Consider the following 22,556-nt stretch of genomic DNA (forward strand, 5'->3'; position numbering starts at 1 on the left):
GCAGATGTAGATGCCACTGGTTCCTCACGTTCTGCAGATGTAGATGCCACTGGTTCTTCACGTTCTGCAGATGTCACTGGTTCTTCACGTTCTGCAGATGTAGATGCCACTGGTTCTTCACGTTCTGCAGATGTAGATTCCACTGGTTCTTCACGTTCTGCAGATGTAGATGCCACTGGTTCCTCACGTTCTGTAGATGTAGATTCCACTGGTTCTTCACGTTCTGCAGATGTCACTGGTTCTTCACGTTCTGTAGATGTAGATGTCACTGGTTCCTCACGTTCTGTAGATGTAGATGCTACTGGTTCCTCACGTTCTGCAGATGTAGATGTCACTGGTTCCTCACGTTCTGCAGATGTAGATGTCACTGGTTCCTCACGTTCTGTAGATGTAGATTCCACTGGTTCTTCACGTTCTGCAGATGTCACTGGTTCTTCACGTTCTGTAGATGTAGATGTCACTGGTTCCTCACGTTCTGTAGATGTAGATGCTACTGGTTCCTCACGTTCTGTAGATGTAGATGTCACTGGTTCTTCACGTTCTGTAGATGCCACTGGTTCTTCACGTTCTGCAGATCTAGACACCACTACCGCCATCTATTGCATGGCGGTTGAACTTACGACTCTCGGTCCGAACAGGCAACTGGACATACGGACCAGGTTTGTTCGTGTGCCAAGTGTTCGTATTTATTTACATTGGAACGATTCTTCACCTTGTAGGCCAGTGTTCTTCATTGCAAGGCCCGTGGGTCACTGGCGGCCCCCGACAACACACACATCATCAGCGTGCTGCCGTCAAACCTACAATGGTTTCAAATGTGTGGCGGCCCTCATCACACTGATGATGTATTATCGGCGAAAGTGGACCCCCTCAGAAAATTAGTGAACAACACTGCCGTATCTTCTTGGTTCTTTCGGTAAAGTCACGTAGAATGGAAATAAAAAAAATAATAAAAATAAAACATAATAAAACAATAAAAATAAAATAATTCTCACGACGTTTCGGCCACAACGCAAGCAGCCGTCCTCAGGTGAAGAACAGGTCTGTCGAGAAGACAGAGTCTGAATGACACACTCCAGGCTTGGAGCGACTATTTAAGCTGGGATGGAGGGGGGAAGGGCGCCTTGACAAAAGAATTAGCATATCAAGAGGAATTTAGCATATTTATGGGAAATGCAGATATGCGCTTAGTACTACTTATGAAATGCGTAGGTTTGGCGGGGGGTTTAAAGTCATTATGCCCGTGCATTATGCAGGATTAGCAGCGTTGTGGCCAAAACGTCGTGAGAATTGTAATTTCTTATGTTTTATTTTTATTATTTTATTATTTCCCTTCTACGTGACTTTACCGAAAGAACCAAGAAGATGAATCCCTGCAGTCACGAAAGCTTTCAATCGAAACACTGCCGTAGGCCACTATCTCATCTAGCCATGATGTGTTCTGCCAAAACTCGCTCACTTTTCTTGAACAGTCAATAAAATACCTCCAACTTGAATAACAACATACGCAATGTTGCCTTCATACAGCCATCACATTACAAAATATGAATGTTTAACACAATGTCTGCACAATGACACCCTGCCATTTTTGCACTGTTACCCTATTTGCATTTTTGTAATTTTATATTGTATATATTATAGCTATTGTATATTTTAGATTTTATTTGATTCAATTGTTACATACTTTAGCTCCTTAGTATTAGTTAGACTTTGTACCTTTAGTATAGTTAGACTTGTAAACCACTTATTTGAGATTCCTATATGTTGAATGTATGCACCTTCCTGCCAAAGTAAATTCCTTGTCTGCGCGAACTTTCATGGCGAATAAAACCCTTTCTGATTCTGATTTACCTTACACAAGCCATCAGCCGCACAGCCTCGTGTGAGTGACCAATGGGGTATGAAGGGGCAGTTGTGTTGGGAAAAAATCAGCAATGCTGCAAGGAATGTGGTTTTCAGAAGCATTTATTCATCATCAAGAGCCAGGGTCCATCCACTGCTGGATTGAGGCCTCTCTAAGCCACCACCGGCACCTCTCACGGTCATGTGATGTGACAATCGACCCGGCACCTGCGCACAAGACCTCTTTTCACCGCCAAATCTCTTCTCGGATGCGTTCCATTCCTTGGAAGGGAATGTAACCCCGCACCTCCAATTAGCACGGTTGTCTACGTACGGTGCTCACGAAGTCCGACACACACATATGTAACTTGCTGACCCACCCATTCTGGATATCTGTAAAAAAAAAAGATTCAATGCTCATCGGGTTCCTCCAGTCCAAGTGTAGAGGCGTAAAATGGGGACGTGACGTGATGTGTGCCGTCGTTCAGTGCGATGACGTCACGTCTCCTAGAATACTTAAGGGAGACCCCGTGACAAAAGCGGGGTCACTGCGGCAACGGGTAGAGTACGAAGGGTGAAGAGGGAACCAGGGGTAGAGAGGGATCGAGTGGTGAGTCTGGGGAGAAGCCAGTGGTAGCCGTAGAGGTGCTTCTCTCTCCGCTCGGTGGAGTCGGCAGAGTCCCCGATCCGACACGAGAGAGAGAGACCGGAGCTAGCCGGCAGGGACCCGGACTCAGAGTAGGACCCCTAGCCCCTGGGAGTTGTGTACCCTCGTGTGTGTTAGATTGTTAACCAGTAATAAACCCCTTGGCGAAAGCCCATAACCTACCTCCGTCTCCGAGTGCATCCGTGGGAACTTGTCTACACAAGTCAAGATTCTGATTCCGATTCGGACATGTAACGACCTACAGCCCAAAATCTCCCGGCTCTGACGAGGTTGGGCTTGGATCAATTCCATATTCCCATGATGGGGGTCGGTCTATCCACAGGATGACCATCGTGAACTCCCCACAAAGTGGGAAACGTTCTTCACCCCATAGGAGTGACTCGTTGAATCGATCCTCGGCTGAGATTAGAGCTTGCCACTTTCTCTAGTGCACTGGCACTTCCTGGATATTGATTCACACATAGCGGTAAAAATATATTTCAGCCATTCATTCATAAATAATGTTTAAAAAACGCACGCACAGGCTGGCGTTAGGTAAACAGTGACACAAACTTCTCTCTCCCCTCACTCGCCATGTCCTCCCCCCCTCTTTCCTCTCACTCTCTCCATCTCTCCCCATCTCTCTCTCCGTGCGCCCCCTGCTCCCAGGCGCTTCTCACGCCATGCAGCGCAGGGCGACGAGAACGAGCGCCGCAAACGCGGCGTGCGCCGCCTCGTACAGCAGCTTGGGGGAGAAGACGCTCCAGATGAAGAGGTGGTAGCGCTGGGCCGCCGCCAGCGCCAGGTACCCAACCAGGGGCACGGCCCGCGCCAACGCTAGGGCCGCACAGGCCTCGTCCACGGCACCCGGCAGCCTGGGCCGGGCGGGGGGTGGTGGTGGGGGGGAATGGGGGGGGGGGGGTCAGAAGGTCAGGACCTCCGCACCGGGGGTCGCGGGATGAGAACGAGAGGACGGGGCGGCAGCAGCAGCAGCGGCGGATGGGACAAGGTGTCCGTTGAACTTCTTTAGCTCAGCACATGGACAACACTTGCGAGTTGGAGGTGCGAGATGAGGCTGGAGCAGAATAAATTGGTCAAAGGGAGGGGGGGGCGGTGGCGCTCCCAGATGCATATTGCGGCAGCCAATATTCATGACTGCAATGTACTGACGAGTCAAAATGAGGACGAATCCATTGGAGCGGGTGTGGACCCGGCTCCAGAGAGGAGAGGGGGTGAGTGAGTGAGCGGGCGAGTCAGCGAGTGAGGGAGCGAGTGAGGGAGCGAGCGAGCGAGCGAGGGGGTGAGCGCGTGGGCACCTGTGGGGGGCGGTGACGCGCTGGAGAGTGGCGGCCACGGCGGCCGCCCAGGTGAGGGGCCCCGTGAAGGTGCAGACCGCCGTGAGCAGCACGGCCAGCGGGCCCGAGTGCGAGCGCTGGCCCACGTAGCCGGCCGCAACGTCCACGCTCGCCAGCCCGTTGGAGTTGCCCTAACGGGCAGACAACAACAAAGGTCCCTCCTCCCCGTGTGGCCTTTGACAGACTGTCGGGGCGAGTGCCGTGAGCGAACACCTGTGGAGGGGGCGGGCGGCCATAACCACCCAAGTGCTGACGTTTAAGGTCCGTAACAGGTATGCATTTAAGGCCGAGTCAACCTCGAGGAGGCCCAGGATAGGTTCATATATTCGCCGCCATTAACCGTCGTTGACTCGGGTTAACGATTGCACTACCGCTCCACACACACACACACAGACGCACGTAAACACACACACGTCAACACACACACACGTGAACACACACACACGTCAACGCACACACACGTCAACACCGCGCACGCTCACGCACGCAGGCTTGGGGGGGGGGTCGTGGGGGGGGTCGGGGGGGGGGGGTGGGGGGGGGCGGGGTAGGCATGGGCGGCACCTGCTGGTAGAAGGCCGCTTGTCCCAGGCAGTGGTACGTGAGAGCGATGTGCGCGGCGCTGGCGCGGCCCGGCTCCCGGCTCAGGAGCCACTCAAGTCCGGCCTGCATGAGCACCCACAGCGCCAGCGCGGGCAGGTTGTGCGGGCGCGTCAGCGCAGCCACGATCAGAGTCAGCGCAGCGATGGCGGGCGCCAGGAACGACGGCGCGGGAACCCCGCTGCTGCCGCTGCTGCCGCCGCCGCCATCCCCCCCATCTCCGCTTCCCAAAATGCGCCACCGGCGCCGCAGCTGCTCGACGGCGCCCAACAGGAGCACGCCGGCGGCGCAAGCGGCAATCGTGCGCGCTTCTGTGACTCCGCTGACGGGAGTTGGACAATCGCACTTTGTAAGTTTTACAATGAAGCGAACTGACATCTTACTCGTTGTGTATGCACATTTGTGAGTGTGTAAGCGTGTATACGACTGTGTGTGTGTGTGTGCGCGTATCACTCACTGTGTGAGTGTATGAGTAAGTGTGTGTGTGTATTGGTGTGTGTGTGCGTATCACTCACTGTGTGAGTGTATGAGTAAGTGTGTGTGTGTGTATTAGTGTGTGTGTGCACGTCTTACTCGCTGTGTCTTAGTATGTGTGCGTGTGTGTTCCGGTGTGTGCGTGTGTGTTCCGGTGTGAGTGTGTGTGCTTCTCACTCGCTGTGTGTATTAGCATGTGTGCGAGTGTGTGAGTGTGTGCGTGCGAGTGTGTGTGTGTGTGCAAGTGTATGAGTCAGTGTGTGCGAGTGTGTGTGTGCGAGTGTATGAGTGAGTGTGTGCGTGCGAGTGTGTGAGTCAGTGTGTGCGAGTGTGTGTGTGCGAGTGTATGAGTGAGTGTGTGCGTGCGAGTGTGTGAGTGTGTGCGTGCGAGTGTGTGTGTGTGTGCGAGTGTATGAGTGAGTGTGTGCGAGTGTGTGAGTGTGTGCGTGTCTCACTCGCTGTGTGTATTAGCATGTGTGTGTGTGCGTGCGAGTGTGTGAGTGTGCGAGTGTGTGAGTGTGTGAGTGTGTGTGTGCGAGCATCTCACTCGCTGAGCGTGACGTGCGCGTGGGCGAGTGTGTGCGTGTGAGTGTGTGCGTGCGAGTGAGTGAGTGTGTGCGTGCGAGTGTGTGAGCGTGAGTGTGTGCGTGCGAGTGTGTGAGTGTGCGAGTGAGTGCGTGCGAGTGTCTCACTCGCTGAGCGTGATGTGTGTGCGTGCGAGTGTGTGCGTGTGAGTGTGTGTGTGCGTGTGTGTGAGCGTGCGAGTGTGTGAGTGCGAGTGTGTGAGTGCGAGTGTGTGAGTGTGCGAGTGAGTGTGTGTGTGCGTGTGAGTGTGTGTGTGAGTGTGTGTGTGCGAGTGTGTGAGTGTGTGTGTGCGTGTGAGTGTGTGAGTGTGTGTGTGCGAGTGTGTGCGTGCGTGCGAGTGTATGCGTGTGTGCGTGCGAGTGTGTGAGTGTGTGAGTGTGCGATTGTGCGAGCGCGAGTGTGTGCGAGTGTATGCGTGTGAGTGTGTGCGTGTGTGCGTGTGAGTGTGTGAGTGTGTGAGTGTGTGCGTGTGAGTGTGTGTGTGCGAGTGTGTGTGTGAGTGTGTGCGAGTGTGTGAGTGTGTGAGTGTGCGAGCGTCTCACTCGCCGAGCGTGACGTGCGCGTGGGCGAGCGCCGTGAGGCCCAGCAGGACGAGGAGGCGGCGAGCGATCCCCGGGCAGCGAGCGCACAGACACGCGCACAGACACGCGCACGCCACGCCGGCCAGCACACGCAGCAGCAACGCCTGCTCGGGCCTACGCACAACAAAGACAAAGATCCCCCGTGTAGCCTCAACAGACTGTTGGGGCAAGTACTGCTGTCGCAGCAGGTACTCGTTTAAAGGTCGAGTCAACCTAGGGGAGGCCCAGTACCGCTTCACGTAATCACCACTAGAATTCGCAGATAACCATCAACTCCACTTACGCATCATCTTCACCATCAGTCATCATCAGTCATCATCATCTTTCCCATCATTATCGCCACCACCATCACCATCACAACCACTGTCATCATCCCTCACCTCCTCAGCCAGTCGCCAATGTCCATCAGCTCCACCCATTGGACGCCCGTCTGGTTCCACGAGCGCAGCAGGCGGAAGGCGACCGCCACCCCGCACAGCACCGCCACCCCGCTCCACCCCGCTCCGCCGCCACCACCACCACCGCCACCGCCGCCGTCATCGAAGCCACCACCGCCGCCGCCGCCATCGCCATCGTCCGTGGGCAGCGGGGCCTGGCGGGCGACCATCACGGCCAGCAGGGAGGCGCCCAGGTAGTACCAGGTGAGGTGCTCTTCCTCCACGAAGCTGCTCGAGGCGAGGCTCGCCGCGTGAGCCGCCATGCCGCCGAGCCAGGCCCAGCCCGGCGGCGTCAGCGACCGCGGCGAGCTGCGGCGGCCGCCGACGACGGTGGTGGCGGCAGCGGCAGTTACGGAGGATGATGACGATGACGAGCACCGTCTGGTCCAAGCGATGGCGGTTGCCGCGGCTACGAGAGCAGCTGGCGCGGCGAGGAGGGCGGCCACGGCGGGGAGGGGCCAACGGCACAGCAGCCCCCGCTCGCCGCCACTCGCCCTGCCGCACGTGCGTGGACGCACACACACGCGCGCGTACACACACACGCGTGTACACACACACGCGTGTACACACACACACGTGTACACACACACACACGCGTGTACACACGCACACACACGTGTACACACACACGTGTACACATACACACGTGTACACACACACGCGTGTACACACGCACACACGCGTACACACGCGTGTGGACGCACACACACACGCGTGTACACACGCACACACACGTGTACACACACACGTGTACACATACACACGTGTACACACACACGCGTGTACACACGCACACACGCGTACACACGCGTGTGGACGCACACACACACGCGTGTACACACACGCGTACACACACGGTAGACATGGAGATCCCACTAACCATAGAGCCTGCTGGGGGAAACATTATTAACGAACAGGTACGCACGTGCACGAGCACACACAAGGAAATACGTGCGAACGTTGCTTCTGCTGCTGCTGCATTTCTCCGCTGACACTACACCACATGTTTGCATGCCACTGTCTGTGTCTGCGTGTGTGGCGCGTGTCTCACCCCGCTCTGTCGTGCGTGCGCGCCAGCGAGCACGCGCTCTGGTTGGCCGCGACGGCGAGCGCCAGCACTGCCGCCAAGCCCACCCAGAACACCGCGGCGGAGACTCGCACCTCCCCGAGCACTGCACAACCACCGCCACCACCACCACCACCGCCATCCTGGCCGCATGCCCACGCCGAAACCACCACGAGCAGCAGCGCCTGCACCGCCGCACAGCACCCGCCTGCTTTATCTGACCGTGTGAGCGCACGCCATCGTGGTGGTGAATGTGGTAGCTGTCGCAGTCAGTCCAGGCTGCGGTGGTTGTGATGGCGGTGGTTGATGTTGATGATTAACCGACGTATTGGCCACGGCAGTTGTGGTGGTGGTTGTGGTTGCAATGGTAGTTGCGATGGTTGTTGTAGTTGCAATGGTAGTTGCGATGGTGGCTGTAGTTGCAATGGCAGTTGCGATGGTTGTTGTAGTTGCAATGGTAGTTGCGATGGTGGTTGTAGTTGCAATGGTAGTTGCGATGGTGGTTGTAGTTGCGATGGTAGTTGCGATGGTGGTTGTAGTTGCAATGGTAGTTGCGATGGTTGTTGTGGTTGCAATGGTAGTTGCGATGGTTGTTGTAGTTGCAATGGTAGTTGCGATGGTAGTTGCGATGGTTGCTTGTAGTTGCAATGGTAGTTGCAATGGTTGTTGTAGTTGCAATGGTAGTTGCGATGGTAGTTGCGATGGTTGCAATGGCAGTTGCGATGGTGGTTGTATCGGCCGTTTCAATCGCGATGGTCGCGACAGTCCACGTGCCGCCTGCATCTCGGCTGTTTCGGTGACGTGGTAGCGGTGGTGGCGAGTTCCCCTAATGGCCGCTCTGTTTGTGACAGCTGCCAATTGCTGTTCCAGTTGTTTCGGTGGCGACAGAGGCGGCAGAGGCAGCAGAGGCGACAGAGGCGACAGAGGTGGCAGAGGCAGCAGAGGCGGCAGAGGCAGCAGAGGCGACAGAGGTGGCAGAGGCGGCAGAGGCAGCAGAGGCGGCAGAGGCAGCAGAGGCGACAGAGGCGACAGAGGCGGCAGAGGTGGCAGAGGTGGCAGAGGCAGCAGAGGCGGCAGAGGCGACAGAGGCGACAGAGGCGGCAGAGGTGGCAGAGGCGGCAGAGGCAGCAGAGGCGACAGAGGCGACAGAGGCGGCAGAGGTGGCAGAGGCGGCAGAGGCAGCAGAGGTGGCAGAGGTGGCAGAGGCAGCAGAGGTGGCAGAGGCGGCAGAGGCAGCAGAGGCGACAGAGGTGGCAGAGGCAGCAGAGGCAGCAGAGGCAGCAGAGGCGACAGAGGTGGCAGAGGCAGCAGAGGCGGCAGAGGCGGCAGAGGCAGCAGAGGTGGCAGAGGCGGCAGAGGCGGCAGAGGCAGCAGAGGTGGCAGAGGCGGCAGAGGCGGCAGAGGCAGCAGAGGTGGCAGAGGCGGCAGAGGCGGCAGAGGCAGCAGAGGTGGCAGAGGCAGCAGAGGCGGCAGAGGCAGCAGAGGCGACAGAGGTGGCAGAGGCGGCAGAGGCAGCAGAGGTGGCAGAGGCAGCAGAGGCGGCAGAGGCAGCAGAGGCGACAGAGGTGGCAGAGGCAGCAGAGGCGGCAGAGGCAGCAGAGGCGGCAGAGGCAGCAGAGGCGGCAGAGGCGGCAGAGGCGACAGAGGTGGCAGAGGCGGCAGAGGCAGCAGAGGCGACAGAGGTGGCAGAGGCGGCAGAGGCAGCAGAGGCGGCAGAGGCAGCAGAGGCGACAGAGGTGGCAGAGGCGGCAGAGGTGACAGAGGCGACAGAGGCAGCAGAGGCGACAGAGGTGGCAGAGGCGACAGAGGCAGCAGAGGCGACAGAGGCAGCAGAGGCGGCAGAGGTGACAGAGGCGACAGAGGCAGCAGAGGCGACAGAGGTGGCAGAGGCGACAGAGGCAGCAGAGGCGACAGAGGTGGCAGAGGTGGCAGAGGTGGCAGAGGCGGCAGAGGTGACAGAGGCGACAGAGGCAGCAGAGGCGACAGAGGTGGCAGAGGCGACAGAGGCAGCAGAGGCGACAGAGGTGACAGAGGCGACAGAGGCAGCAGAGGCGACAGAGGTGGCAGAGGTGGCAGAGGTGGCAGAGGCGACAGAGGTGGCAGAGGCGACAGAGGTGGCAGAGGCGACAGAGGTGGCAGAGGCAGCAGAGGCGACAGAGGTGGCAGAGGCGACAGAGGCAGCAGAGGTGGCAGAGGTGGCAGAGGCAGCAGAGGTGGCAGAGGCGGCAGAGGCAGCAGAGGCGACAGAGGTGGCAGAGGCAGCAGAGGCAGCAGAGGCAGCAGAGGCGACAGAGGTGGCAGAGGTGGCAGAGGCAGCAGAGGCGGCAGAGGCGGCAGAGGCAGCAGAGGTGGCAGAGGCGGCAGAGGCGGCAGAGGCAGCAGAGGTGGCAGAGGCGGCAGAGGCAGCAGAGGCAGCAGAGGCGACAGAGGTGGCAGAGGCAGCAGAGGCAGCAGAGGCAGCAGAGGCGACAGAGGTGGCAGAGGCAGCAGAGGCGGCAGAGGCGGCAGAGGCAGCAGAGGTGGCAGAGGCGGCAGAGGCGGCAGAGGCAGCAGAGGTGGCAGAGGCGGCAGAGGCGGCAGAGGCAGCAGAGGTGGCAGAGGCGGCAGAGGCGGCAGAGGTGGCAGAGGCAGCAGAGGCGGCAGAGGCAGCAGAGGCGACAGAGGTGGCAGAGGCGGCAGAGGCAGCAGAGGTGGCAGAGGCAGCAGAGGCGGCAGAGGCAGCAGAGGCGACAGAGGTGGCAGAGGCAGCAGAGGCGGCAGAGGCAGCAGAGGCGGCAGAGGCAGCAGAGGCGGCAGAGGCGGCAGAGGCGGCAGAGGCAGCAGAGGCGACAGAGGTGGCAGAGGCGGCAGAGGCAGCAGAGGCGACAGAGGTGGCAGAGGCGGCAGAGGCAGCAGAGGCGACAGAGGTGGCAGAGGCGGCAGAGGCAGCAGAGGCGGCAGAGGCAGCAGAGGCGGCAGAGGTGACAGAGGCGACAGAGGCGGCAGAGGCGACAGAGGTGGCAGAGGCGACAGAGGCAGCAGAGGCGACAGAGGTGGCAGAGGCGGCAGAGGCAGCAGAGGCGGCAGAGGCAGCAGAGGCGGCAGAGGTGACAGAGGCGACAGAGGCAGCAGAGGCGACAGAGGTGGCAGAGGCGACAGAGGCAGCAGAGGCGACAGAGGTGGCAGAGGTGGCAGAGGTGGCAGAGGCGGCAGAGGTGACAGAGGCGACAGAGGCAGCAGAGGCGACAGAGGTGGCAGAGGCGACAGAGGCAGCAGAGGCGACAGAGGTGGCAGAGGTGGCAGAGGTGGCAGAGGCGACAGAGGTGGCAGAGGCAGCAGAGGCGACAGAGGTGGCAGAGGCGACAGAGGCAGCAGAGGTGGCAGAGGTGGCAGAGGCAGCAGAGGTGGCAGAGGCGGCAGAGGCAGCAGAGGCGACAGAGGTGGCAGAGGCGACAGAGGTGGCAGAGGCGACAGAGGTGGCAGAGGCAGCAGAGGCGACAGAGGTGGCAGAGGCGACAGAGGCAGCAGAGGTGGCAGAGGTGGCAGAGGCAGCAGAGGTGGCAGAGGCGGCAGAGGCAGCAGAGGCGACAGAGGTGGCAGAGGCAGCAGAGGCAGCAGAGGCAGCAGAGGCGACAGAGGTGGCAGAGGCAGCAGAGGCGGCAGAGGCGGCAGAGGCAGCAGAGGTGGCAGAGGCGGCAGAGGCGGCAGAGGCAGCAGAGGTGGCAGAGGCGGCAGAGGCGGCAGAGGCAGCAGAGGTGGCAGAGGCGGCAGAGGCGGCAGAGGCAGCAGAGGTGGCAGAGGCAGCAGAGGCGGCAGAGGCAGCAGAGGCGACAGAGGTGGCAGAGGCGGCAGAGGCAGCAGAGGTGGCAGAGGCAGCAGAGGCGGCAGAGGCAGCAGAGGCGACAGAGGTGGCAGAGGCAGCAGAGGCGGCAGAGGCAGCAGAGGCGGCAGAGGCAGCAGAGGCGGCAGAGGCGGCAGAGGCGACAGAGGTGGCAGAGGCGGCAGAGGCAGCAGAGGCGACAGAGGTGGCAGAGGCGGCAGAGGCAGCAGAGGCGGCAGAGGCAGCAGAGGCGACAGAGGTGGCAGAGGCGGCAGAGGTGACAGAGGCGACAGAGGCAGCAGAGGCGACAGAGGTGGCAGAGGCGACAGAGGCAGCAGAGGCGACAGAGGTGGCAGAGGTGGCAGAGGTGGCAGAGGCGGCAGAGGTGACAGAGGCGACAGAGGCAGCAGAGGCGACAGAGGTGGCAGAGGCGACAGAGGCAGCAGAGGCGACAGAGGTGACAGAGGCGACAGAGGCAGCAGAGGCGACAGAGGTGGCAGAGGTGGCAGAGGTGGCAGAGGCGACAGAGGTGGCAGAGGCGACAGAGGTGGCAGAGGCGACAGAGGTGGCAGAGGCAGCAGAGGCGACAGAGGTGGCAGAGGCGACAGAGGTGGCAGAGGCGACAGAGGCGGCAGAGGCGACAGAGGCGGCAGAGGCGGCAGAGGCGACAGAGGCGACAGAGGCGACAGAGGCGGCAGAGGCGACAGAGGCGGCAGAGGCGACAGAGGCGGCAGAGGCGGCAGAGGCGGCAGAGGCGGCAGAGGTGACAGAGGCGGCAGAGGCGGCAGAGGCGGCAGAGGTGGCAGAGGCGGCAGAGGCGGCAGAGGCGACAGAGGCGGCAGAGGCGACAGAGGCGACAGAGGCGACAGAGGCGGCAGAGGCGGCAGAGGCGGCAGAGGCGACAGAGGCGGCAGAGGCGACAGAGGCGACAGAGGTGACAGAGGCGGCAGAGGCGGCAGAGGCGGCAGAGGCGACAGAGGCGGCAGAGGCGACAGAGGCGGCAGAGGCGGCAGAGGCGACAGAGGCGGCAGAGGCGGCAGAGGCGGCAGAGGCGACAGAGGCGGCAGAGGCGACAGAGGCGGCAGAGGTGACAGAGGCGGCAGAGGTGGCAGAGGCGGCAGAGGTGACAGAGGCGGCAGAGGCGGCAGAGGCGACAGAGGCGGCAGAGGCGACAGAGGCGGCAGAGGCGACAGAGGCGACAGAGGCGGCAGAGGTGGCAGAGGTGACAGAGGCGGCAGAGGCGGCAGAGGCGGCAGAGGCGGCAGAGGCGGCAGAGGTGACAGAGGCGGCAGAGGTGGCAGAGGTGGCAGAGGTGACAGAGGCGGCAGAGGCGACAGAGGCGGCAGAGGCGGCAGAGGTGGCAGAGGTGACAGAGGCGGCAGAGGTGACAGAGGCGGCAGAGGCGGCAGAGGCGACAGAGGCGGCAGAGGCGACAGAGGCGGCAGAGGCGACAGAGGCGACAGAGGCGGCAGAGGCGGCAGAGGCGACAGAGGCGGCAGAGGCGACAGAGGCGACAGAGGCGGCAGAGGCGGCAGAGGCGACAGAGGCGACAGAGGCGGCAGAGGCGACAGAGGCGACAGAGGCGACAGAGGCGACAGAGGCGGCAGAGGCGACAGAGGCGACAGAGGCGGCAGAGGCGGCAGAGGCGACAGAGGCGACAGAGGCGGCAGAGGCGACAGAGGCGACAGAGGCGACAGAGGCGACAGAGGCGGCAGAGGCGACAGAGGCGACAGAGGCGACAGAGGCGGCAGAGGCAGCAGAGGCGACAGAGGCGGCAGAGGCGACAGAGGCGACAGAGGCGACAGAGGCGACAGAGGCGACAGAGGCGGCAGAGGCGGCAGAGGCGGCAGAGGCGACAGAGGCGACAGAGGCGGCAGAGGCGACAGAGGCGACAGAGGCGACAGAGGCGGCAGAGGCGACAGAGGCGGCAGAGGCGACAGAGGTGGCAGAGGCGGCAGAGGCGGCAGAGGCGACAGAGGCGACAGAGGCGAAAGAGGCAGCAGAGGCGGCAGAGGCAGCAGAGGCGGCAGAGGCGACAGAGGCGGCAGAGGCGGCAGAGGCGACAGAGGCGGCAGAGGCGACAGAGGCGGCAGAGGCGGCAGAGGCGGCAGAGGCGGCAGAGGCGGCAGAGGCGGCAGAGGCGGCAGAGGCGGCAGAGGCGGCAGAGGCGGCAGAGGCGGCAGAGGCGGCAGAGGCGACAGAGGCGACAGAGGCGGCAGAGGCGACAGAGGCGGCAGAGGCGGCAGAGGCGGCAGAGGCGGCAGAGGCGGCAGAGGCGGCAGAGGCGGCAGAGGCGACAGAGGCGACAGAGGCGGCAGAGGCGGCAGAGGCGGCAGAGGCGACAGAGGCGACAGAGGCGACAGAGGCGGCAGAGGCGGCAGAGGTGGCAGAGGCGGCAGAGGCGACAGAGGCGACAGAGGCGGCAGAGGCGACAGAGGCGGCAGAGGCGACAGAGGCGACAGAGGCGACAGAGGCGGCAGAGGCGGCAGAGGCGGCAGAGGCGACAGAGGCGACAGAGGCGGCAGAGGCGACAGAGGCGGCAGAGGCGACAGAGGCGACAGAGGCGGCAGAGGCGGCAGAGGCGGCAGAGGCGACAGAGGCGACAGAGGCGGCAGAGGCGACAGAGGCGGCAGAGGTGGCAGAGGCGGCAGAGGCGACAGAGGCGACAGAGGCGGCAGAGGCGGCAGAGGTGGCAGAGGCGACAGAGGCGACAGAGGCGACAGAGGCGGCAGAGGCGGCAGAGGTGGCAGAGGCGACAGAGGCGACAGAGGCGGCAGAGGCGGCAGAGGCGACAGAGGCGACAGAGGCGACAGAGGTGGCAGAGGTGGCAGAGGTGGCAGAGGTGGCAGAGGCGGCAGAGGCGACAGAGGCGACAGAGGTGGCAGAGGTGGCAGAGGTGGCAGAGGCGGCAGAGGCGGCAGAGGCGACAGAGGCGACAGAGGTGGCAGAGGTGGCAGAGGTGGCAGAGGTGGCAGAGGCGGCAGAGGCGACAGAGGCGACAGAGGTGGCAGAGGTGGCAGAGGTGGCAGAGGCGGCGCAGCGTTGGCGGGGGCTCTGGGTGGCAGCCGCCGTCGCGTTTGTGACCTTTGTTTTGATCGCGGCGCCGCACGGGCGAGTTGTTACCGTGTGGATTTATCTCCGCGTTCTCCTGTTTTCCCCTCTACATTTCGAGTTAACATCACGCTTTTGGAGCATTTGGCTGCTGTAAATTCCCACGTGATAAGCCACTTGCTTCGCTGAGCTATCGTTTGTGATAGCCAGGTAGCTTCTGAAAAAGAAACGGAGCTATTAAGCTCAGTGGGGCCTCACCTGGCAAATTAAAAAGACTCTAAGTAGTTTTTAAGACAGGCCGGCGGTCAGGGTTATGGCATCGTAGGTGGGGGGGGTGCTCCACCATCGGCGGGTCGCGCACCAGGAGGACGGTGGCGCTGCCGGCGGCCATGGCGCGCGTGTCGTACCGCGCCAGGTCGCGCGTCACCGCCCGGCTGAGGCCCCGCAGGGCGTCCGCGTAGCGGCCGCGTGCCAGCGCCGCCAGCGCCGCCGGCGCGTCCCCAGAGCCGGTAGCCGGCGCCTGCCGGAGCCACGACTCGTGCCAGCGCTCCGCGGCTTCCCGGTGCAGGTAGCCGGGCTCTGAGGACATCGTCGGCAGCGTTACGAGCGTCGTTGTCGCCGTCATCGTAGTTGCAGTCGTCGTCATAATTGTCTCAATTGTCATTAGCGTCATCAGAGTTGGACATATTGTCGTCACATATCGTTATCAATGGCAACAGTGATGATGACGATGTCAATGATGACATTGACAATGATGATGATGACGATGATAATATTGATGACAACAAAGGTGGTGGTAATGATGATAGCAATGATGACAATATAGTCAATAATAACGATGATGATGATATTGACAATGACGATGGTGGTGATGACGCTGCTAATGGCAATCATCACCATGTTGACGACGATGACAACATTAACCGACGATGACGATGGTGACGTCTGGCTGTACCGGTTGCGTATGACGCTGTGCCCGCCCTCAGCAGCGTGGCCAACTGATGGGCATTGGCCTGCAGGGCACGCAGCTGCTCTCTGATTGGCCGATGCTCCAGGGCGGCCGTGATCACGTGACCCATGCTGTTGAGCGGCACGGGGCGGCCCATTCCAAGCGACAGGGTGGCGGCCAGATCCACCTGCAGCACCTCCGCAGGGACCCTTTCGGGCTCTCCCAAGAGCAATGGCAAAAGATTGACAAAATCGGACCCAGCAAGTCACGAGGCTTGAGCCGTGTTTCTAACTGCACGTCTATAAAACTGTCAAACTATTTTACCAGGTAAGGCACACCGAGCTTAAGAGCTCTTTTTCATAAGCGACCTGGCGGGAAATGATAGGTCAACGAAGTGGCTTATCGCGTGCAAATTTAAATCAGCCAAATACTCTAAACGCGTGGTGATGTTCATTGTAAATGTGGAGGGAAAAACCGGAGGGCCCGGAGAAAAATCCACGCGACCACGGGGAGAGAGATATACTGGCGTCATAGATCGGGATCGAACCCACGACTTCCTGTGTATCTGGCGAGGTAGTCGACATCTCGCCACTGCGTGTGGGTCATCAGCGGCGCGGCTCGGGTGTTGCGGTGGAAAAAACTCTGGCTGCCTCCTCCCCTGCGCCGGGTTGGCACGGCACGGGTGTGTCGACGGCCGAGAGGTGTTGCTAGTTTTCGGGGTAAATGAGGTGGCATGCCAGGCTTGGCACCTTTGCTGCTGTGCCTTCATAATGACGACTACGCTGATGATGACGACGACGACGACGGTATCGACGACTACGATGACCTCGTCGTGCGCCGCTCACCGGCGAGGGGGAACGCGGAGCTCAAGAGAAGCAGCGGGGAGAGCAGCTCCTCCTCGGACGAGCCGCCGTGGCTGCCGGCGTTGGACATGCCGTGATCTCCGCACAGCACCAGCAGCGCCGGCAGGGACGACGACTCGTCCTGCGCGGGGGAAGACACCGGGTTGACTCGGCCTGAAACGAGTACCTGGCGCGGCATTCAAAAACATCGGCGGCAGGGCACGGTGCCGGTCACACCAACTCACCACGTGCGCCGTTCCGACCTTCGTAGGTGCCGCTCGCTAACAGCACTTGCTCCCAACAATCCGTTGAGGCTATACGGGGGACCTTTGTCTTTGTGTGGGTACGCGCGCACGCCCATCACCTCTCGCAGCAGGGCGGTGTGCACCGCGCGCACCACCGCGTCCATCTCGCGCAGCTTGTGCGGCACGAGGGCGCTGGCGGGGCCGTGCGTGTGCCCGATGTGGTCCAGGCCCAGGTAGTGCAGCACCAGCAGCTGCCAGTCCCCGCTCGCCAGCGCCCCCGGCACGTGCCGCGTCACGTTGGTGTCCACCTATTGGGGGGGGGGGGGGGGGGGCGGGGTGGGTGCTTGTCGACCACGTTACGTGTCCACCCGCGTGCGAGCCAAACAGGCAAGACCGTCGCAAACGGATTTTGATTCCTTACCCGTACCCGGCTGCACCAGGGTCGCAAACGGGTACCCGCACCCGTACCCGGCCGTACCCGTACCCTACCCGTACCCGGCCGGGTACGGGTAGGGTACGGGTACCTGATTGCGACCTCTGGGATGAAGCCATGTTGCAAGCGCGGGTGGGTTGATTCTAGGAACTTGAATTGTGAGAAGAGACAAGACGTTGGGAAATGAGTGACAAACGGTTACTCACCAGTCACTCACGGCCTACCCGTACCCGGCCGCACCAGGGTCGCAAACGGCTACCCGTACCCGGCCGTACCCGTACCCTACCCGTACCCGGCCGGGTATCGGGTAGGGTACGGGTATCGGGTACCCAGTTGCGACCTCTGCCCCATGGCGGGGGACGAGGCTATTCATAGGACACCCGCTGGTGACTTCCCCACAAGGCTGGACTCATTTTGTTGATGCTGCAGTGATGGTGGGCTGCGTCGATTCCCATCCTCCAACCGCACCCCCCACCCCCCTCAACCAGGAGTTGAACTCACAAACTTCGACGACCTCTGACCTCTCACCTCCGTGTGGTCGGTGACGAAGAAAGACGTGGTGCCCTCGGCTTGGTGGAACGTCCCCGGGAAGAGACGGAGCCACGTGTTGTCGCCGTGGAAACGGAGGCGGCGCCCCGCGGCGCGCGCCTGCCACAGGAAGGTGTCGTCTCCCGCGGCGACCGCCTCCAGGTTCATCAGCAGATCCAGGAAGCCCGGGATGGCGCCTGACGTCAGCGCCTGGGGGGCAGGTCAGAGGTGGCGGGCGATGAAGGGGAGATGATGATGAGATGGGGCGAGAAATGCATTAGTCTATGAACCTACGGCACACAACTTCACTTCAGAAGGCCCGTGGGCTGGATACAGCCAGTCACTTCATTTCATAGACCCGACAATGAATTTCACATGGCCAACAACTTGACTTCATATGGCCCTTGGATTCATTACAATATGCCCACGTGTAGCCTTTGGCGCCCTGCGCTACAAACCCGGCGACCAGAGTTCGATACCCATTCTGTGTCTGTTCTAGGCCTCCCCGAGGTCGACTCAGCCTCAAATGAGTGCCTGGTGTATAAATATCACCACTGGGGAGACAAAGGCGGCCGGGCGTGGCGTGTTGGCCACCCACCCCCTCGTGTACCGTGCCGGCCTCCATAGGAGCCACTCGCTAACAGCGCTTTCCCCAACAGCCTGCTAAGGCTACACGGGTGATCTTGTTTGTGCGTGTGTGTGTGTGGGCTAGCACCTTGACGCGTGGCATGGTGACGGTGGGCGGGTGCGCGCGTGCCGCGTAGCGCAGCGCGTGCCCGCCATGCGCCTGCGCGTGCGTGTAGGGCATGTTGGTGGCGCCGTGCACTCCGAATAAGAAGTCGGCGCGCAGAGCGTCAACCAGCACCAGCACCACGCGCCCAAACGCCGGCTCCAGGGCCTGCGGAGTGGAACCTGCACGCGGCACACACAACGTGTGGTGACAGGTGAGACGATAAGTGGCACAGATGACACACGGAGTACAATGACACACGTGGCACGGTTTGGGGCAAGTTACACTTGTGGAAAGTGTCACAGGCGACACACCACGTGGGTCGACCCGCAAGGCCGTATGTATGTTGAACTTCTTTCACACCGTACGTAGCCAACGGTGCTAATCGGAGGTGCGTAGGGAAAGACAAACGAAACACAAAGATCAGTTCTTACTAAATTAGTTTTCAATCTAAATGACTCCAGTGGCTTCCTAATACCGTATCGGAACGCAGAACGTTCCAGACGGCCGCAGAAGCGCATCTGAAAGCGCCGCGCGATGTGGTTGACCGCCGCTGCTGCTGCGAGGCTGACCGCAGTTTGCGTTGCGATGGTTTATAGCTCCTGGACGTTATCAGCACAGAGGTGCGACTGCGCTTGATTTGTGGCAGGGGTAGGGAACGGCACCAGGGGTCGTATGAGGCCCGCGAAATCATTTGGTCTGGCCCTGCCAAGGCAACCGCAGGCGCGACTCGAAAGGGGCCGCCCATAAATGACGTCACGCACCTAGGGGGGGGGGGTCAGACATTTGTGACGATGTGTGACGAGGGGGGGGGGTGGGGTTGAGAAATGTGACGTCACATCAAACTGCGCAACTTTAAATATAGACAACACGTTCTACTTAATTAAATATACTTTTTAATAAATGTTTTCTCCTACAACATCAGAATGCAGCGCCACATTAAATCCGCACTACAATGACAATAGTTTAAAGCGATTTGAAGCATGTTTTATTTTTGGGGGGGGGGGGGGGGGCAAAGCTTTGTGACGTCATATTTGAGGGGGGGGTCCAAAAAAATCGCGTGACGTCATTTATGGACGGCCCCAAATTCAATAAATCTCGGAGCAAACCTGGAAAAGCAGTTGCGAGAAGCAGCAGCAACATCGTCACACCAGCCAACATCACACGCCTCACCAAAGAGAAGCAGTTCCAGCCATCGCATTAGGGGTGAGTTGATTAAATGTTTGACCAAATCTAACGGGCTAATTTTTAAGTTGATAATTCTGTATGGCCCACGAATGATGTTACAAATATGGCCCTTGGCAGTTAAAAGGCTCCCCACCGCTGATATTTGTGGCAAGCAGAAACATCATCATCCTCATCTTCTTGGTTCTTTCGGTAAAGTCACGTAGAAGGGAAATAATAAAAATAAAATACAATTCTCACGACGTTTCGGCCACAACGCAAGCAGCCGTCCTCACGTGAAGAACAGGTCTGTCGGAAAGACAGCGTCTGAATGAACACCACCAAGCTTGGCAGCGTATATTTAAGCTGGGTTAGGGGAGGAAGGGCGCCTTGACAAAGGAATTTAGCATATTTATGGAAAATGCAGATATGGGATTAGTCACTACTTGTGGAATGCGTAGGAGGGGGGGTCTCAAAGTCATATTATGCCCGTGCATTATGTAGGATTAGCAGCAACAAAGGGAGGAGGTAGGGTTATCAGTAATAAAGGGCAGGAATTTTAATAGTATTTTATTATTTCCCTTCCACGTGAATTTACCGAAAGAACCAAGAAGATTAAATTTCGATTTAAAGCTTTCGTGACAGCAGGGATTCATCTTCTTGGTTCTTTCGGTAAAGTCACGTAGAAGGGAAGTAATAAAATAATACAAATAAAACATAATAAAATAATATTATTATATTATTTTATTATGTTTGATTTTTAAAATAATATTATATTATTTTATTATGTTTTATTATATTATTTTATTATGTTTTATTTTTATTATTTTATTACTTCCCTTCTACGTGACTTTACCGAAAGAACCAAGAAGATGAATCCCTGCATCACGAAAGCTTTAAATCGAAGTCATCATCATCATCCTCCTACTCCAGAGCAGCGGGCGAAGCGGTGCCCCCCGTTACCTGTCACGTTGGAGGCGCCCGGCTCAGGGGGCAGCCGATCGGGGTCCGCGTGTCCGGGCAGCGAGTGCCGCACGGGGAAGAACCCGGCGAGGAAGAGCGCCAGCCCCACCAGCTGCGCCACGGCGCACAGCACGCACAGCGAGGCAAGCCGCATGCTTACGGCTCTCCCCTAGGTCGGCTCAGCCCGAAGGGAAACAGCTCCCGTTTGCTGGTGGTAGTATGTGTTCGTGCTTAATGATGCTGGTGGTGGTTGACAGTGGGTATGGTGGGGATGATGATGATGGTTTCCTAACTACTTCACGTATTCATTCATTGCATCGGACAGTTGCTACGTGGGTGGCACTTCGCCTCGTGTCTTGGTTTGCACCTAATCCTAAGCCCGGTCCTATTCTAACCTTGACCTGTATTCCTACTCCAGCCTGACCCTAACCCAACTATAACCCCAACCTTACCTATAACCCGAGCTCTAGTCGAACCCTCACATTCAACGCCAGTCAAAAATACGATCTCCCAGCCTGGCTCTACGTTCATCTTTATCCTAACTGCAGCTCAAATCGTAACCACGACCCCTAAACCAGATCTGTCCCTAACGTGACCCCCTCGCCACTGTCAGAAACCCCCAAATAAACCTGCCTCCTCGCTCAGCCTTGTCCAGCAACAAGACAACAACAACAACACAACTCTTATTATAAACCCCGAACCGCACCACCTCCGCCGGCGTACGGGACCCCAACTTGGCCGAGGGAGGGGCCCCTCCTGCCGGCAGGGTTTCTAGGAAAGCACGGACGCCTACGGGGCTTCGGCTCGGGCCTAGTCGGCGAAATCCCTTTGTAAAGCGACTGCCGCGGGTATTTTCATTTTTTTTAACGATTTACGAAGGGAGCAGGTGAGCGAGTTGCTTCGCCAAGCGTGCGGTCAATGAGGTGTGAGACAGAGACAGAGAGAGATTGCGAGAGAGACGTGAACACGCACGAAATTGAACACATCCGCGATGGGAAGTTAGCGCGGGAATTAACGCGGGGTGGGTCACGTGACAGCCGTCACGTGCTCGACGCGGGGGGGGGGGTGATTTATAAAAAGTTAAAAATGTTATCATACTACTAATTCATAAAGTCTGTTTTCGCCGGGCAAAAGTTTTCAATAAGTTTAAAAAATTAGCCTGATGTGATTTTTTTTCTCTCAAAATATATCAACGATCAGACCACGAACAACTAAAAAAAAAATTTCCGCAAAATAAAAACATGTTGACTCGATTCAATTTATATTTAAAGACGTGCCCATCGGAAACCGCTCAATTTAAATATTCCGTTATTTTTGTATTAGAAAGAACACACTTAATGAACTTAATACTCTGAGGGGAAGCGCTCCTATATTTTTTTTTTATCATTATCGAATTATTCCGATTTGAACATCATAAAATGCGTCTTTCTTCGTTTAAAACCTCTTTGTGTGGGTGCTATGGGTCTCTGTGAGTCTGGGTCTCTGTGTGTGTCTATGGGTCTCTGGGAGTCTATGGGTCTCTGTGTGGGTGCTATGGGTCCTGTGTGGGTGCTATGGGTCTCTGTGTGGGTCCTATGGGTCTCTGTGAGTCTATGGGTCTCTGTGAGTCTGTGGGTCTCTGTGTGGGTGCTATGGGTCTCTGTGAGTCTATGGGTCTCTGTGAGTCTATGGGTCTCTGTGAGTCTATGGGTCTCTGTGTGGGTGCTATGGGTCTCTGTGTGGGTGCTATGGGTCTCTGTGAGTCTATGGGTCTCTGTGAGTCTATGGGTCTATGTGTGTCTATGGTTCTCTGTGTGAGTCTATGGGTCTCTGTGAGTCTATGGGTCTCTGTGTGTCTATGGTTCTCTGTGTGGGTCCTATGGGTCTCTGTGAGTCTATGGGTCCTGTGTGGGTGCTATGGGTCTCTATGAGTCTATGGGTCTCTGTGTGTCTATGGGTCTCTGTGAGTCTATGGGTCACTGTGTGGGTACTATGGGTCTCTGTGAGTCTATGGGTCTCTGTGTGGGTGCTATGGGTCTCTATGAGTCTATGGGTCTCTGTGAGTCTATGGGTCTCTGTGAGTCTATGGGTCACTGTGTGGGTACTATGGGTTTAAAACCTCTTTGTGTGGGTGCTATGGGTCCTGTGTGGGTGCTATGGGTCTCTGTGTGGGTCCTATGGGTCTCTGTGAGTCTATGGGTCTCTGTGAGTCTGTGGGTCTCTGTGTGGGTGCTATGGGTCTCTGTGAGTCTATGGGTCTCTGTGAGTCTATGGGTCTCTGTGAGTCTAT

The 22,556-nt window shown here is 58.8% G+C and overlaps 1 protein-coding gene across 1 annotated transcript; it reads right to left on the bottom strand.

Annotated features, from left to right (window-relative positions):
- Window positions 1-1,949: 1,949 nt before the first annotated feature.
- On the bottom strand, window positions 1,950-21,321 carry PIGG (phosphatidylinositol glycan anchor biosynthesis class G (EMM blood group)). Its single transcript, XM_078881273.1, has 13 exons — window positions 20,288-21,321; window positions 18,146-18,342; window positions 17,431-17,640; window positions 16,589-16,777; window positions 16,228-16,366; window positions 15,389-15,601; window positions 14,795-15,012; window positions 7,569-7,768; window positions 6,461-7,012; window positions 6,042-6,194; window positions 4,405-4,762; window positions 3,805-3,974; window positions 1,950-3,363 (listed from the first exon to the last, which is right to left on the bottom strand). Exons 1-13 carry the CDS (start codon window positions 20,439-20,441, stop codon window positions 3,165-3,167), a joined length of 2,952 nt encoding a protein of 983 aa, XP_078737399.1. The 5' UTR covers window positions 20,442-21,321; the 3' UTR covers window positions 1,950-3,164.
- Window positions 21,322-22,556: the final 1,235 nt, after the last annotated feature.

This window comes from Lampetra fluviatilis, chromosome 3 (genome assembly GCF_964198595.1).
Source record: "Lampetra fluviatilis chromosome 3, kcLamFluv1.1, whole genome shotgun sequence".
Taxonomy (NCBI): domain Eukaryota; kingdom Metazoa; phylum Chordata; class Hyperoartia; order Petromyzontiformes; family Petromyzontidae; genus Lampetra; species Lampetra fluviatilis.

Bases quoted from the DNA above. Each gene is read 5' to 3' on its own strand.
- PIGG (XM_078881273.1), bottom strand. From the start codon at position 20,441: ATGCGGCTTGCCTCGCTGTGCGTGCTGTGCGCCGTGGCGCAGCTGGTG. The intron at 15,602-16,227 runs GTGAGCGGCGCA...TGCTCTTGGGAG, and splicing joins CTCCGCGTTCCCCCTCGCCG to AGCCCGAAAGGGTCCCTGCG. The intron at 4,763-6,041 runs GTGAGACGCTCG...AACTCCCGTCAG, and splicing joins GCGCACGTCACGCTCGGCGA to CGGAGTCACAGAAGCGCGCA.